This window comes from Scyliorhinus torazame, chromosome 4 (assembly GCF_047496885.1).
Source record: "Scyliorhinus torazame isolate Kashiwa2021f chromosome 4, sScyTor2.1, whole genome shotgun sequence".
Classification (NCBI taxonomy): Eukaryota; Metazoa; Chordata; class Chondrichthyes; order Carcharhiniformes; family Scyliorhinidae; genus Scyliorhinus; species Scyliorhinus torazame.
Window position 1 is genome coordinate 297,669,803 of NC_092710.1, and position 15,342 is coordinate 297,685,144.

The following is a 15,342-nucleotide window of genomic DNA, read 5'->3' on the forward strand; positions in this document are numbered from 1 at the left end:
CACCCCACCAATTTTCATTTAATCTGTAAATTTACTGATCATCCCTCCTACATTCATGTCCAAATTATTTATATAAACTACAAACAGCAAGGGCCAACACTGAACCCTGCGAGACCCCACTGTACACAGGCTTCCAGTCAGAAAAGCACCCTTCGATCTACACATCTGGTCACCCTTCAAAAAATTCAATCAAGTTGGTCAAACAAAACCATTCTTAACTGTTCTAGATTTATCCCTGCCTTTTCAAATGCAGATCAAATCGGTCTCTCAGAATCACATCCAAAAGTTTCCCTACCTCGGAGGTTCGACTGACTGGCCTGTAGTTTCCTGGTTTATCCCTTCCTCCCTTCTTGAATAATTGGGTGCAAATATTAGTTGCCACTTGTCAGCCCAAGCCTGGATATTGTCCAGGCCTTGGTCTATTTGGACATGGACTGCTTCATATTCTGAGGAGTGGCGAATGGTGCTGAACATTGTGTAGTCAGTCATCAGCGAACATTCCCACTTCTGACCTAATGATGGAAGGGAGGTCAGAGATGAAGATGGTTGGGCCCAGGACACTACCCGGAGGAACTCCAAACTGAGATCAGATCTTCAACATTTATGGGACTGAAAACAAAGAGGAGGAACTGTCTGAAGCTGGAGCCAACATGAGATTAAAGATCAGACATCTGTATTTGTCAAAAGCTGCGCCATTTCTCCCTTTCATTCTGTTGAGTTTTTTTTCCTCAAATCAGGCGAGGTAGAACTGGTAGGTGGTTTGTAGGGTCTCCTGCCCTATCCAAATGGTCTGTGGGTGTTGAAGCTGGAGAACCACTGATTTTGATCGTAGCTGAGCTGGTTTCATTTACATGTTTGAACCAGCAGTGGCTTTGCAATATTCTCCAAATCTGGCAGCAAGAAAGGTGTTCCAAACAGCACGGTCATCTACCAAGCCAGCTTGCCCATATTGAGGCATTAAAGCTCCGCTGAGTGAGACATGTTGTACATATGCTTGACACTAGAGTCCTGAAACAACTGCTCTACTCACTCAAGTTACAGCAAGAGGGTCCCAGGAGGATAGTGGAAACCCTTTAGGGATGTCCTCAAAGCATATCTGAATTAAACATCCCTGCTGACTCATGGGAGACTCTGGTTTGTGACCGCTACCAAAGCAAAGAACATTCAGAGGGCAGCAAAAGACTGTATTGGTAACATGCAGAGGAAGCACACAAAATTCCTACTAACCCATCTAACCAACCCTTTAAACCCATCTCAGAACACTCTAGCTGCAGTGAAAGCAGGTCAGCCTAAATCCTGGGAGATGTACAAAGATTTGAAAAGCAGATTTGAAAAGCACTGCAGTCACTTAACAAGAGTCTTACCAATTTCAGTGTTGAAACTCTGTGAATCATAGAATTTACAGTGCAGAAGGTCGTCATTTGGCCAATCGAGTCTGCACCAGCCCTTGGAAAGAGCACCCTACCTTTTTTTCTAAAATATTTTTATTCTCCATTTTCACATTATTCTTCAGAATTTATACCCCACCAACAAGCAGTAAACGGTAACAAATACAAAGTCAATCCCCTTATCAACAACAACGATCCCAACCTCCCACCACCCCAAACAACGGCCCACCTGACAATACAAGCATCAAATAAAACAAACCCTCCCACGGTGGGAAAAACAAAGGAAAAAAGAAAAAGGAATCAGGAATCGCCTATCATCGAATTTACAGTGCAGAAGGAGGCCATTCGGCCCATCGAGTCTGCACACGGCTCTTGGAAAGAGCACCCTATCCAAGTCCACACCACCACCCTATCCCCATAACCCAGTAACCCCACCCAACACTAAGGGCAATTTTGGACACGAAGGGCAATTTAGCATGGCCAATCCACCTAACCTGCACATCTTTGGACGGTGGGAGGAAACCGGAGCACCCGGAGAAAACCCACGCACACACGGGGAGGACGTGCAGACTCCGCACAAACAGTGACCCGTGCCGGAATCGAACCTGGGACCCTGGAGCTGTGAAACAATTGTGCTATCCACAATGCTACCGTGCTACCCTATGGTCACCATTGACCTATAGAGTCCACACCCCCACCCCCCCTAACATTCAATACCATCCAATCCCCGAAAGAGTACCGTAAATGACACCCATGAATTGTAAACAGCCCCCGCCCCTCCCCGACTCCTCCCCTCCACTTCCTCTTATAAAACTCTTCCCCCCAACTTTCCACCCCAGCTAGACTCATCGGAACCTGTTCTGCCAGGCTCCGATGGCCGCAGCCCCTCCCCCCCACCTCACTCCCATTCACTGGCCGGCTTAAACTGGCCAGCGTGGGGACCCCCGCCCGGGTCTCTTTCCCCCTAGCCCGGTTCCAGGAAAACCAAGAAATCCCCTTTAGCACACAAACCCCGCATACACACCCAAGCCCCAAAGAACCATCATTACAAATGAAAGTCCTATCTCTTCCCTTGTCCAAATATATACAACATTGGCTCAGTTAGCACATACACCAGCACGCAGTGAAAAAATAGTTACATGAGGCTACATCGGTACATGAACATTTCTCAATTCTGCCACAGTCCTTCTGCCTTCGCAAACTCTTCCGCTGCTTCCGCCGTCGCAAAATAAAAGTCCTTGGATTTGTAGGTCACCCTCAACTTTGCTGGATATACTATGCCGCACTGCACCTTGCTGATGTACAGTGCCTTCTTCACTCGGCTGAAGGCAGCCCGCTTCCTCGCCAGCTCCACCGTAAAGTCCTGATATATGCATATACCAGCTCCAGCCCACTGCACCACCTGCTTCGCCCAGCACAGGACCTTCTCATTCACACTGAAACACAGTCACTACTGTTGCCGGCTCACCCTCCTTTGGTATAGGCCTCCCCCAATAGCTTCGCCAACATCGTGGCAAAATACTCAGTCAGCCTCGGGCCTTCCACTCCTTCGGGCAGAACCACAATCCTCAGATTCTGTCGCCTGGATCTGTTTTCCAAGTCATCCATTTTGGCTCGCAGACCCTTGTTGATCACCTTCAGCATCTCCTTCCCCATCGAGGCAAGTTGATCACTGCGCTGCAATAATGTCTCTTCCACTTCCTTCAGCGCCTCACCTTGCTCCCGCACCTCCGCCACTGCACACAATACCGCCGCCCTCACCGGGGCAATCGCCTCCTCCACCAGCACTTTAAATACCACCCCCATCTCCTTTCTCATCGCCTCCATGTGCTTTGTGAACTGTCTTTAGAGTTCCACTGCCATCACCTTAGTAATTTCTTCAGCTGTGGGCAATGCGGCCTCACCTGGTGCCCCAGCCTCAACTTTCCTTGCCGTCCCCGCGGTGACATTTCCGCTCCCTGACTGACTTTCAGCTGCTTTTTTCACGGCCGTTTTTTAACTTATTTTCGACATTTCCCTTCACTGTGCCTTCTCCCTGCTTTTGCCGCCTCCGTTGCCCCGGAGACCGGGCGTTAAACCCCGAAAATGACGTTCCCGAATGGGAGCCCTCCAATGTGCGGCTGCCTCCCGCCCGCCGTCACTGGAAGTCCCAAGAGCCCACATCTCTCCCTATCCCCATAACCCCATCTAACCTTTTTTGCACACCAAGGGCAAGTTAGCATGGCCAATCCACCTACCCAGCACATTTTTGGACTGTGGGAGGAAACGGGAGCACCCAGAGGAAACCCACGCAGACACGGGGAGAACGTGCGGACTCCGCACACAGTGATCCAAGCCGGGAATCGAACCTGGGACCCTGGAGCTGTGAAGCAACTGTGCTAACCATTGTGCTAACGTGCTGCCAATCATGGATGCAACATCCACATAATTTGGACAGAGATTGCCTCGTTATAATAATGATGGCCTAGCTTTAATTTTAAAGATTATGCTTCCCGATTCTGGTTTTCCCCATGAGACTGTATCTATCCTATCAAATTCATTTATTATTTTAATTTTTTGATTACATCACCCCTTAACCTTCTCAAGAGAAACTGAAGAGAATATAAGCTGTTTCACAACTCTGCTTCGCAACTCCAAGAAGTTGCTGACCTTTAAAGCATTAGTTAGAAAAAGCTCAACATTGAAAGAAAGCCAAATGCATTCAGGAAGTGCATAGAATACCCAATGTCTATGTATTTACATACGTCCTATTCCCCCCCTCCCCCCCCACCCCAGTGTATGGAACGATCTGTCAGGACTGTACGCAGAACAATACTTTTCACTATACCTCGGTACACATGGCAATAAATCTCAAACCAATACACAAATGTTATTCTTTACACATTCTTAACTGCTTTTGGAAATTAAAGGAAAATGTATGTTGGATTAATCTCTATACAGATGCTAAACTTTGTGTAGCATCCTTGCTGGATGAACCTCATTTTCATTCAATTTACAGCTTTTCACATGTCACATATCTAATTTTCACTCAAATGCAGTCAATGCATGATATCACCAATTCCAGAATCAGTACATAACAGAAGAAGTAAATCCCTCAAGAGCACAGAAGCTATGCTAAATATGCTAGCTATCACAACTGAGATGAGCTGGCACTATTTTAGAGCACCACATCACATGTTGTTACTTGCATGAATTGGATTGAAATTGATACAGCAGGATGTCTGCCAACACAATTTTTAAAATGAAGCTGGTCTCTCAGTGGCACATAAAATGCTCTCTCCTAATATATGTCATAACAGGAACCTGGGTCCACAATCCCAACCAGATAAATTCCAGATCTAGTCTTCAAATGATGCCAAAAAGGTAATTCTGGGGAAATATTGATGACATCTTCGATACCTGCCATTCTAAAAGTGGCATTGTACACACCATAATTCTCAGTTTGATAAAAATAGTTTTTATGCCAGTTCAGCTAATTGCCTGCTCCTGTTGATTGCTGTGGATAAGATTTGTACTGGAATATATCTGCAAGGGCCATCATAAACATAATCAAAAGCCAACATTAAATTATACACCAGTGCCTTTCCAACAAAACTGAATCCAAGGCCTGCCAAGAAACATTATACTTGGATCAGAATTGTTTAAACTGTAGCAATCTGAAAATGCGTGTAGCATAGCTCATTGAAACATTCACTCAATCTAAACAAAGGAATTTAAGAAAACGTGAGCCTGATACAACTGATATGATTTGCAGAAAGATCAACTATCATATAAAATCTGGCACTGAACTGTCAAGGAAAACATATGCACAGAAAAACAATAACTGCTGAATATATTGCATTTGATCAGTAATTCTACACAACAATAAGAAATAGGATGTGGCTTAGAACATAAATTATACTGGAGGATCACACCTCTTGCAGATATCACTAGCATCAACTTATAATTCTATTGCAATTGCACATTCATCTGTAACAAGACCTTTGCAAGAAAAGACCATAAAAAATCCCTGCATAGAAGAAGCAAGTACCATAAGACCATAAGACATAGGAGCAGAATTAGACCACTCGGCCCATCGAGTCTGCTCCGCCATTCAATCATCGTTGATATTTTCTCATCCCCATTCTCCTGCCTTCTCCCCATAACCCCGGATCCCCTTATTAATCAAGAACCTATCTATCTCTGTCTTAAAAGACACTCATGATTTGGCCTCCACAGCCTTCTGCGGCAAAGGGTTCCACAGAGTCACCACCCTCTTGCTGAAGAAAGTCCTCCTCATGTTTTAAAGGATCGTCCCTTTAGTCTGAGATTGTGTCCTCTGCTTCTAGTTTCTCCTACAGGTAGAAACATCTTCTCCACGTCCACTCTATCCAGGCCTCAAGCGTTCCTCATTCGACAAGCTCTTCATTCCAGGGATCATTCTTGTGAACCTCCTCTGGACCCTTTCCAAGGCCAGTACATCCTTCCTTAGATACAGGGCTCAAAACTGCTCACAATACTCCAAATGGGGTCTGACCAGAGCCTTGTGCAGCCTCAGAAGTGCATCTCTGGTCTTGTATTCTAGCCCTCTCAACATGAATGCTAACATTGCATTTGCCTCCCTAACTGCCGACTGAGCCTGTACTTTAACCTTAAGAGAATCTTGAACAAGGACTCCCAAGTCCCTTTGTGCTTCTGATATCCTAAGTATTTCCCCATTTCGAAAATAGTCTATGCCTAAATTCCACCTTCCAAAGTGCATAATCTCACACTTTTCCACATTGTATTTCATTTGCCACTTTATTGCCCACTCTCCTAGCTTGTCCAAATCCTTCTGCAGCCCCCTTGCTTCCTCAATACTACCTGTCCCTCTACAGATCTTTGTATCATCTGCAAACTTAGCAACAGTGCCTTCAGTTCCTTCTTCTAGATCATTCTGCCATAACCAAAAGGTTTGCTTCCTTCTGGTATTTTCAATAATCTCCTCAGATAGCTGGTTACAGCACAGTTTCACAAATCAGGAAAAGTCCCATGTTTAATGCTTGGACTATGTAGATCTGAGGCAAAATGGCAGTAGCCACCAATACAATTTCCCCCAAGATTTAGCAGTGAAATTCAGCAAGGATTCAAATGGTTGATTTCCTCTGAATACCAGTGGATATTGTGAACATGCTGACATTATTGAAAAAGAAAATATTTGATCTAATTTTTTATAAGAAATACATCAGAATATATTTTAGCAATCAAGCCATTGCAAATTATTAACTTATCACTTGCATAAAGTTGGCTGAGGACTATGTCAAGGCTTGTCTACAATATCAGGCACAGTGAAATAGTCTGCCAAAATCCTCTGATTGGGGTCACAATGAAGAATAGCACTCGCAGAAACCAGAACCAGAAAAAAATAGTCTTCAAGAAAGTAGAAATAGATTTCAAAAAGCATGGAAAGTACAAATGTAAAATAACAGAATCACAGACAACTTCCTTAATTGAGGTCAGTTGTATCTCCACACATCAAACTCAATTAAACAATGCTACAAATTTGACAAGAATCACCTCCCATGAAGGATTTACAATGAACTAACTAGTGTTTTTCACATTTTCCTCTCCTCTTCTAAAGGCACTGATCTGTCATCGTCTATATCCAAGTAACCATTATTAATTTATATGCCTCGGCAGGAACTTCTGGCAGGCTATTTAACTGTGAGTATGGGGGGCTCAGAATCTGGTTTGGCCCGGTTCTCATACTTTCACATAGGTAACGCTTTCAGCAAGGGTTGTTAGATAGCAAATGGAAATCCAGCCTGACTTCCCTATCCCTAACCCAGGAATATTATGGTTAGGTATAGCACCCCAGGCTCAGGTGAGTTATTTTGTCACACACTAACCAATATACCAGAGATCTTCCTTGTGTGCATTAATGATCAACTCACTGAGCCATCAGAAAGCCCCCGAATATTGAGTGATAAAGGACTGAACAGACCACAAATAAATTTAGATGAAAATGTAAAAAGATGATGGCAACGTTAATTATCACAATTCCTAAAATGGATAAGCATTCCCAAAATTACATATTAAAAAACTATATTTACGTTACTGTTCTCCAATTTGGAAACATTTTAAAAATGTTTCAACATGAATTTGTAGGAGCTAACAAAACATGCAGATTAATGAATATTGTTGTTTGTGATAATTTTCAAATATATTTATAGTAGCACATTTCAAATGTCTCAAACATGTTTCACACAGCATAAATTACTTTGTAGTGGAGAAATGTATGACAATAATGACAGCAATACTGCACGCTAAAGATTCCACCAACAGAAATTAAATGCATTTTTCAACTAACTCGTTCTGGTAGTACATGTTGTGGAAAGAAACACTACGAGGGCTCAAGAATTTGAATTGTGCCATGGAATTGTTAAGATCCACCTCAGCAAAACAGGTGGAACTGAAACAGCAGGTTCAACTTCAGCCATTGCACCTCTTCCTCAGCACTACACTTGAGCATTTTCTAGATTGTGGGGTCAAGTCCTGGTGTGGGACTCAAACCAAAGTAGGACAGGTTCACAACCATGATACTCCCTCCCCTATGCCACGGAATTCCTGACTCAGCTTTGTTTTTTAATCCTGAAAGGGGAAGACAGTTTAGAAGCTTAGAGAAGACTCTGCCGCTGATGGTCAAAAGTAGTAAGTGCACAAGAGGCAAAATCAGTGAAACAAGTGTGCTCTGGGGAATATTATGACTGGAACAGGTTGCAAAGATAGGCTGGTGCAATGCCATGCAAAGCTTTAAAGATGAGGTTAAGATATTTACACTCAAAGCCTTGGTGAATTTGGTGCCAGTGCATAGTCAGGTAAAAGCAGACATATATAGCAGAGCTTTGGATAGTTGGAGTTGATGGAGAGAGCAGGAAGTAAGAGTCCAGCAAGCAGCACACTGAAGTAGTCGAGTCTGGATGTGGCAAAGTTGCAAACAGAAGTTTCAGCTACAAAGAGACTGATGTAGGAGTAGAGTTGGCAACAGGACCAGAGGTGGGAGTAAGCAGTGACAGAAACAACGTGACTCCGAAATTCAGCTCATGGTCCAAGGTCATGAACAGGCTACAATAGTGGGTAAGAAGAAAGAAACATCGCCTTGGGAGTGGAATTTATGGTGGGAAGTGAAGGCAGCTTCTGTTGCCCAAGTTGAACTGGAGGAAACTCGGACTAAACTGGACATCTGACAAAAGCAGTGGAAGGGACAAATTGTGGCTATGACTAGTGGTGCCCTGAAAGGTTCTACGTAGGGCCTTCAACTATTCACCATATTCATCAACAATTTAGATAATGGGATGGAAATTCACATGTTCACATTTTCTAATGACACAAAGATAGGCATCATTGCATACTATTAAAAATAGATATTGATACATTGAGTATATGTGCAAAACTGTGATGAATGGAATTTAAAAAAATACAAGGTAATCCACATTGGACCCAAAAGGATAGAGCAGGTATTTCCTAAATGTGAAAAGCTAGAAACATTGGAGATACAGAGAGACTTGGGCATCCAGTTGCATAGGGTTTTACAATGTCAGGAACAGGTACTAAAAGTAATTAAAGCAGCTCAAGGATTGCTGGCCTTCAAATCTAGAAAGGGAGTAAAGATCATACGGATTAAATCAGACCGGACATACTTTGGGAAGTTCTGGGCACCACACCTTTGGAATGATATATTGGTCTTGGAAGGCATGCGGTGATTTGCCAGAATAAAAATCTGGATTCCAAGGCTCTCTATCCAAGGAACAAGCAGTTGAGGCAAAAGATCAGCCTTGATCATATTGAATGATGGAGCAAGCTAGGGGGGCCTTTTGGTATACTCCTGTTCCTATTACTTAACCTTGATGATAAATAAACAATGAGCTCTTGTTTGACAGTGAACAGTGAAATGGTTGGTTGTAGAAAGAAAACTGAACCTGGATGTTAATCTTTGTCCTCTAAGATAATCCTGGAGCAATGGACAGTTTTAACAGAGAGCAAAGCAGGACTTGACCTGGTTGAGTCAGTAATAAAATAAAACCTGAATGCACCAGCTGTCTGAATGTGCCATTCCACTGTCATCTCCCTGTAACTCTGTACATTCTTCCTTTTCCAATAACAGTCTAATTCCTTCTCAAATGCTTCAATTGAAACTTCCTCCACTCCACTTTCAGGCAGTGCATTCCAGACCTTAACCACTTGCTGCATGAATTTTTTTTTCTCATATCGCTTTTGCTTCTTTTATCAATAACTTGATATCTGTGCTCTCTGGTTCTCATACCTGAGTGAGAGACAGTTCAGATCGCTCATGATTTTGAATATCATCAAATCTTCTCTCAGTCTTCTCTTCTCCAAGGAAAACAGTCCCAACTTCTCCAACCTATCTTCAATACTACTGAAGTTGCTCTTCTTGGGACCACTCACAATTCTTTCCTGCACATGTTTCATGAAGTCCAGCACCCAGAACTGGACACAATACTCCAGCTGAGGCCAAATTAGAGTCCAATACATGTTCAACATAACATCCTGCTCTTGTACTTTATGCACCTATTAGTAAAGCCTAGGATACTTTATGCTTTATTAACCGTGCTCTCTACCTGTCCAACCACCTCCAGTGACGTAAGCACATAAAAGCTTTCGCTGCTCCTGCACCTCTAAAATAATCCTTTATTTAAAGCTGTCCCTCCACATTCTTCCGACCAAAATTAATCACCTCACATTTTTCTGCATGAAACTTCATCCATCTGCGCATTCCACGGAATTGTTTATATCCTTTTGACCATACTATACTGCAAACAGTTCACAATGCTTCCAAGTTTTGATCATCAACAAATTTTGAAATTGTGCCCTGTACACCAAGGTCTAGGTCACTGATAGCAAAGGTCCCAACACTGGTCCCTGGGAAATCCACTACAAACCTTCATCCATCCTGAAAAACATTCATGAGCCACTATTCTCAGTTTCCTGTCAATTTTGTATCAGTGCTGCTATTGTTCTTTTTATTCCAGGAGACATAACTTTGCTCACAAGTCTGTTTTGCAGCACTGTATCAAAGGCCTTTTGAAATCCAAGAACATCACATCAGCAACATTGCCCTTCTCAACTCACTGAGTTACCTAATCTGAAAAGGTAGACCTCCCATGCCTTTTGTGGAACAGTGCCATGGGATCTCCGACATCAAACTGAAAGAGCAGGTGGTGAATCAGTTTAACATCTCATTTGAAAGACATTAACTCCAACAGTACAGAACTCAGAACTATGCATGTATCTGAAGGTAAACCTGAACCAATAACTTTCTGACTCAGAAGATAGTGTGCAACCACAGAGCAAAGATAGACACCAATATTATAATCAAAACTGCTCTTCAACATGCTTCATGTATGTTCAATACATTTGTTGAATGTTATTGTCTGATCTGCTGTCTGTTGGTGGTACTTATGCTTCCTGATGGTAAGGCAGATGATAAATTCAGGTAAGCCAGTGCAGTGATAATGTTTCTCTGATTGACCACAGCATTTACAGAGATGCTGGTAAGAACAGTGATTTCACAATGGAACAAAATCACACACACAGTGTCAAGGGGGTCGGGGTGGGGAGGGGGAAGAGAAGGAGGGGGTTAGGGGGGGGAAGAGAAGGAGGGGGTTAGGGGGGGGAAAAAGAGAAGGAGGGGGTCGGGGGGGGAGAAGGAGGGGGTCGGGGGGGGGAGAAGGAGGGGGTCGGGGGGGGAGAAGGAGGGGGTCGGGGGGGGGAGAAGGAGGGGGTCGGGGGGGGGAGAAGGAGGGGGTCGGGGGGGGAGAAGGAGGGGGTCGGGGGGGGAGAAGGAGGGGGTCGGGGGGGGAGAAGGAGGGGGTCGGGGGGGGGAGAAGGAGGGGGTCGGGGGGGGAGAAGGAGGGGGTCGGGGGGGGAGAAGGAGGGGGTCGGGGGGGGGAGAAGGAGGGGGTCGGGGGGGGAGAAGGAGGGGGTCGGGGGGGAGAAGGAGGGGGTCGGGGGGGGAGAAGGAGGGGGTCGGGGGGGGAGAAGGAGGGGGTCGGGGGGGGAGAAGGAGGGGGTCGGGGGGGAGAAGGAGGGGGTCGGGGGGGAGAAGGAGGGGGTCGGGGGGGGAGAAGGAGGGGGTCGGGGGGGGAAAAGGAGGGGGTCGGGGGGGAGAAGGAGGGGGTCGGGGGGGGAGAAGGAGGGGGTCGGGGGGGGAGAAGGAGGGGGTCGGGGGGGAGAAGGAGGGGGTCGGGGGGGGAGAAGGAGGGGGTCGGGGGGGGAGAAGGAGGGGGTCGGGGGGGGAGAAGGAGGGGGTCGGGGGGGGAGAAGGAGGGGGTCGGGGGGGGAGAAGGAGGGGGTCGGGGGGGGAGAAGGAGGGGGTCGGGGGGGGAGAAGGAGGGGGTCGGGGGGGGAGAAGGAGGGGGTCGGGGGGGGAGAAGGAGGGGGTCGGGGGGGAGAAGGAGGGGGTCGGGGGGGAGAAGGAGGGGGTCGGGGGGGAGGAGGTGGGGGTCGGGGGGGAGGAGGTGGGGGTCGGGGGGGAAGAGTGGGGGTCGGGGGGGGGAAAGAGTGGGGGTCGGGGGGGGGAAAGAGTGGGGGTCGGGGGGGGGAAAGAGTGGGGGTCGGGGGGGGGAAAGAGTGGGGGTCGGGGGGGGGAAAGAGTGGGGGTCGGGGGGGGGAAAGAGTGGGGGTCGGGGGGGGAAAGAGTGGGGGTCGGGGGGGGGGAAAGAGTGGGGGTCGGGGGGGGGAAAGAGTGGGGGTCGGGGGGGGGAAAGAGTGGGGGTCGGGGGGGGGAAAGAGTGGGGGTCGGGGGGGGGAAAGAGTGGGGGTCGGGGGGGGGGAAAGAGTGGGGGTCGGGGGGGGGGAAAGAGTGGGGGTCGGGGGGGGGAAGAGTGGGGGTCGGGGGGGGGAAGAGTGGGGGTCGGGGGGGGAAGAGTGGGGGTCGGGGGGGGAAGAGTGGGGGTCGGGGGGGAAGAGTGGGGGTCGGGGGGAAAGAGTGGGGGTCGGGGGGGAAGAGTGGGGGTCGGGGGGGGAAGAGTGGGGGTCGGGGGGGGAAGAGTGGGGGTCGGGGGGGGGAGAGTGGGGGTCGGGGGGGAAGAGTGGGGGTCGGAGGGGGAAGAGTGGGGGTCGGGGGGGGAAGAGTGGGGGTCGGGGGGGAAGAGTGGGGGTCGGGGGGGGAAGAGTGGGGGTCGGGGGGGGAAGAGTGGGGGTCGGGGGGGGGGAAGAGTGGGGGTCGGGGGGGGGAAGAGTGGGGGTCGGGGGGGAAGAGTGGGGGTCGGGGGGGGAAGAGTGGGGGTCGGGGGGGGAAGAGTGGGGGTCGGGGGGGGGAAGAGTGGGGGTCGGGGGGGGAAGAGTGGGGGTCGGGGGGGGAAGAGTGGGGGTCGGGGGGGGAAGAGTGGGGGTCGGGGGGGGAAGAGTGGGGGTCGGGGGGGGAAGAGTGGGGGTCGGGGGGGGAAGAGTGGGGGTCGGGGGGGGAAGAGTGGGGGTCGGGGGGGGAAGAGTGGGGGTCGGGGGGGGAAGAGTGGGGGTCGGGGGGGGAAGAGTGGGGGTCGGGGGGGGGAAGAGTGGGGGTCGGGGGGGGGGAAGAGTGGGGGTCGGGGGGGGGGGGGGAAGAGTGGGGGTCGGGGGGGGGGGAAGAGTGGGGGTCGGGGGGGGGGGAAAGAGTGGGGGTCGGGGGGGGGAAAGAGTGGGGGTCGGGGGGGGGAAAGAGTGGGGGTCGGGGGGGGAAAGAGTGGGGGTCGGGGGGGGGGAAAGAGTGGGGGTCGGGGGGGGGAAGAGTGGGGGTCGGGGGGGGGAAGAGTGGGGGTCGGGGGGGGAAGAGTGGGGGTCGGGGGGGAAGAGTGGGGGTCGGGGGGGAAGAGTGGGGGTCGGGGGGGAAGAGTGGGGGTCGGGGGGGAAGAGTGGGGGTCGGGGGGGGAAGAGTGGGGGTCGGGGGGGGGAGAGTGGGGGTCGGGGGGGAAGAGTGGGGGTCGGAGGGGGAAGAGTGGGGGTCGGGGGGGGAAGAGTGGGGGTCGGGGGGGGAAGAGTGGGGGTCGGGGGGGGAAGAGTGGGGGTCGGGGGGGGAAGAGTGGGGGTCGGGGGGGGGGAAGAGTGGGGGTCGGGGGGGGAAGAGTGGGGGTCGGGGGGGGAAGAGTGGGGGTCGGGGGGGGAAGAGTGGGGGTCGGGGGGGGAAGAGTGGGGGTCGGGGGGGGAAGAGTGGGGGTCGGGGGGGGAAGAGTGGGGGTCGGGGGGGGAAGAGTGGGGGTCGGGGGGGGAAGAGTGGGGGTCGGGGGGGGAAGAGTGGGGGTCGGGGGGGGAAGAGTGGGGGTCGGGGGGGGAAGAGTGGGGGTCGGGGGGGGGAAAGAGTGGGGGTCGGGGGGGGGAAAGAGTGGGGGTCGGGGGGGGGGGAAAGAGTGGGGGTCGGGGGGGGGGAAAGAGTGGGGGTCGGGGGGGGGAAAGAGTGGGGGTCGGGGGGGGGAAAGAGTGGGGGTCGGGGGGGGGAAAGAGTGGGGGTCGGGGGGGGGAAAGAGTGGGGGTCGGGGGGGGGAAAGAGTGGGGGTCGGGGGGGGGGGGAAAGAGTGGGGGTCGGGGGGGGAAGAGTGGGGGTCGGGGGGGGAAGAGTGGGGGTCGGGGGGGAAGAGTGGGGGTCGGGGAGGGGGGGGGGGGGGTACCGGTTGAAGTTTTCTCACCTGCACCGCCTGAAGGATGTCCCCACACTTGTCGCTGACGTCGCTGAAGGGACACCTCCTGGACAGCAGCAGCAGCCGCACCAGGCAGTGATCGAGGCCGTCGGCGGGGCCGTGAGCCGCGGCCGAGCCGGGCGCGGGCGGCGGGGGTTTGCCGTTGGTCGGGCCGGCCTTCTCGCTCAAGCTCAGCACCAGCTGCCGGACTCCGTCCAGCGCCACTTCCCGCAGTTTGGCGTCCCTGCTGCACAGCCCGTCCCACCGGCCGGCGCCATCACCGTCTTCCATAGGGAAAATCCAGTCAGTCAGAAACTTCCAGAATATTCCCGCTCCGGCCGCTGAGTCCCTTCAACTTCAGACCGATCCTGAGAGCCGCTCCTCAGCGACATGTAAACTAACCCCCCCGAACGCCGCTTAATATCTTCCCTGGGCAACCGTCTGCATGACCCCAGGAGTGGAGAATGGGAAACTTTAGGAAACCTCGAGCAAGGGGGCGGGGGGGGGGGGGGGCTCGGTTCCCCAGTCGCCGGTTTGAATTGACTTTTCTGTACAATAAACTCTCGGCCGCTTCAGCTCGCCGTGCAACCAAACCCTAGACACCCTCTTTGACTGACACCGAGGGCCATCCAATGGACTGCCGCCCTGGCTGCAGCTGCGCCCGCCCTCCGCCACCTCCGGACCAATCGGATTCCATCACTGCCCCCCCCCCCCAAGTTAGGTTGGACTCTCTCCTCCCCCTGTCCGGGCTGGTGAGCGCGCACGCGCGTTACCTGCCCGCTCAACCCCCCCTCCCCCTCACTCTCGGGAGTTGTGGTTCTTTCTGCGGGCACTGGACATAGGCGCGACTGTTCGGAGCTGGCAGAAGGAACTACATATCCCAGAGGCTCTAGCGCAGGTCTGGGCCAGGAGTCTCTTCGCTCTCACTTGTTTATCAGAGCTGATTTTAGCGGATCAGCGCAAAGGAAAGGTGACTGTAAATGTTGCAGCAAACAACATGTCGTAGATCTGCCAAGTATCGAAAATGGCACTCGTGCATTTTAGTGTTAGGTGTTATCACTTTTCATATAGGGTACTTGAAAAAGAAAGTTCCATTCTGTTATATTGTACTTAATCAAATTTGTCAAGAGCAATGCTGCTTTCAATCAAACATCTCCTTGACATGGAAACTATTCGTATTCGTCAAAACAAATAGGCTAAATATTTGGCAGTCAGAGCAAATAACGTTCAGGGCACACAACGTTGGATTTCTTTCCTTTGGGTAATATTCTCACCCACCCCAAATCCCCTTGGATCAATCCCAGGGCTGCCTATGCATCACCCGG

The 15,342-nt window shown here is 50.7% G+C and overlaps 1 protein-coding gene across 5 annotated transcripts in view; it reads right to left on the minus strand.

Annotated features, from left to right (window-relative positions):
* sesn1 (sestrin 1) overlaps positions 1–14,598 on the minus strand; it is a 149,404-nt gene extending 134,806 nt beyond the window's left edge. Inside the window, exon 1 of one of the 5 annotated variants that reach the window (XM_072499973.1) lies at positions 14,027–14,598. In XM_072499973.1, the coding sequence (XP_072356074.1) occupies positions 14,027–14,308 (282 nt within the window). In that variant the 5' untranslated portion in view covers positions 14,309–14,598. The remainder of the gene's footprint in view (positions 1–14,026) is intronic. The other 4 variants (XM_072499971.1, XM_072499972.1, XM_072499970.1 and 1 more) reach the window with 4 other exon arrangements.
* Between the last annotated feature and the right edge of the window lie 744 nt (positions 14,599–15,342).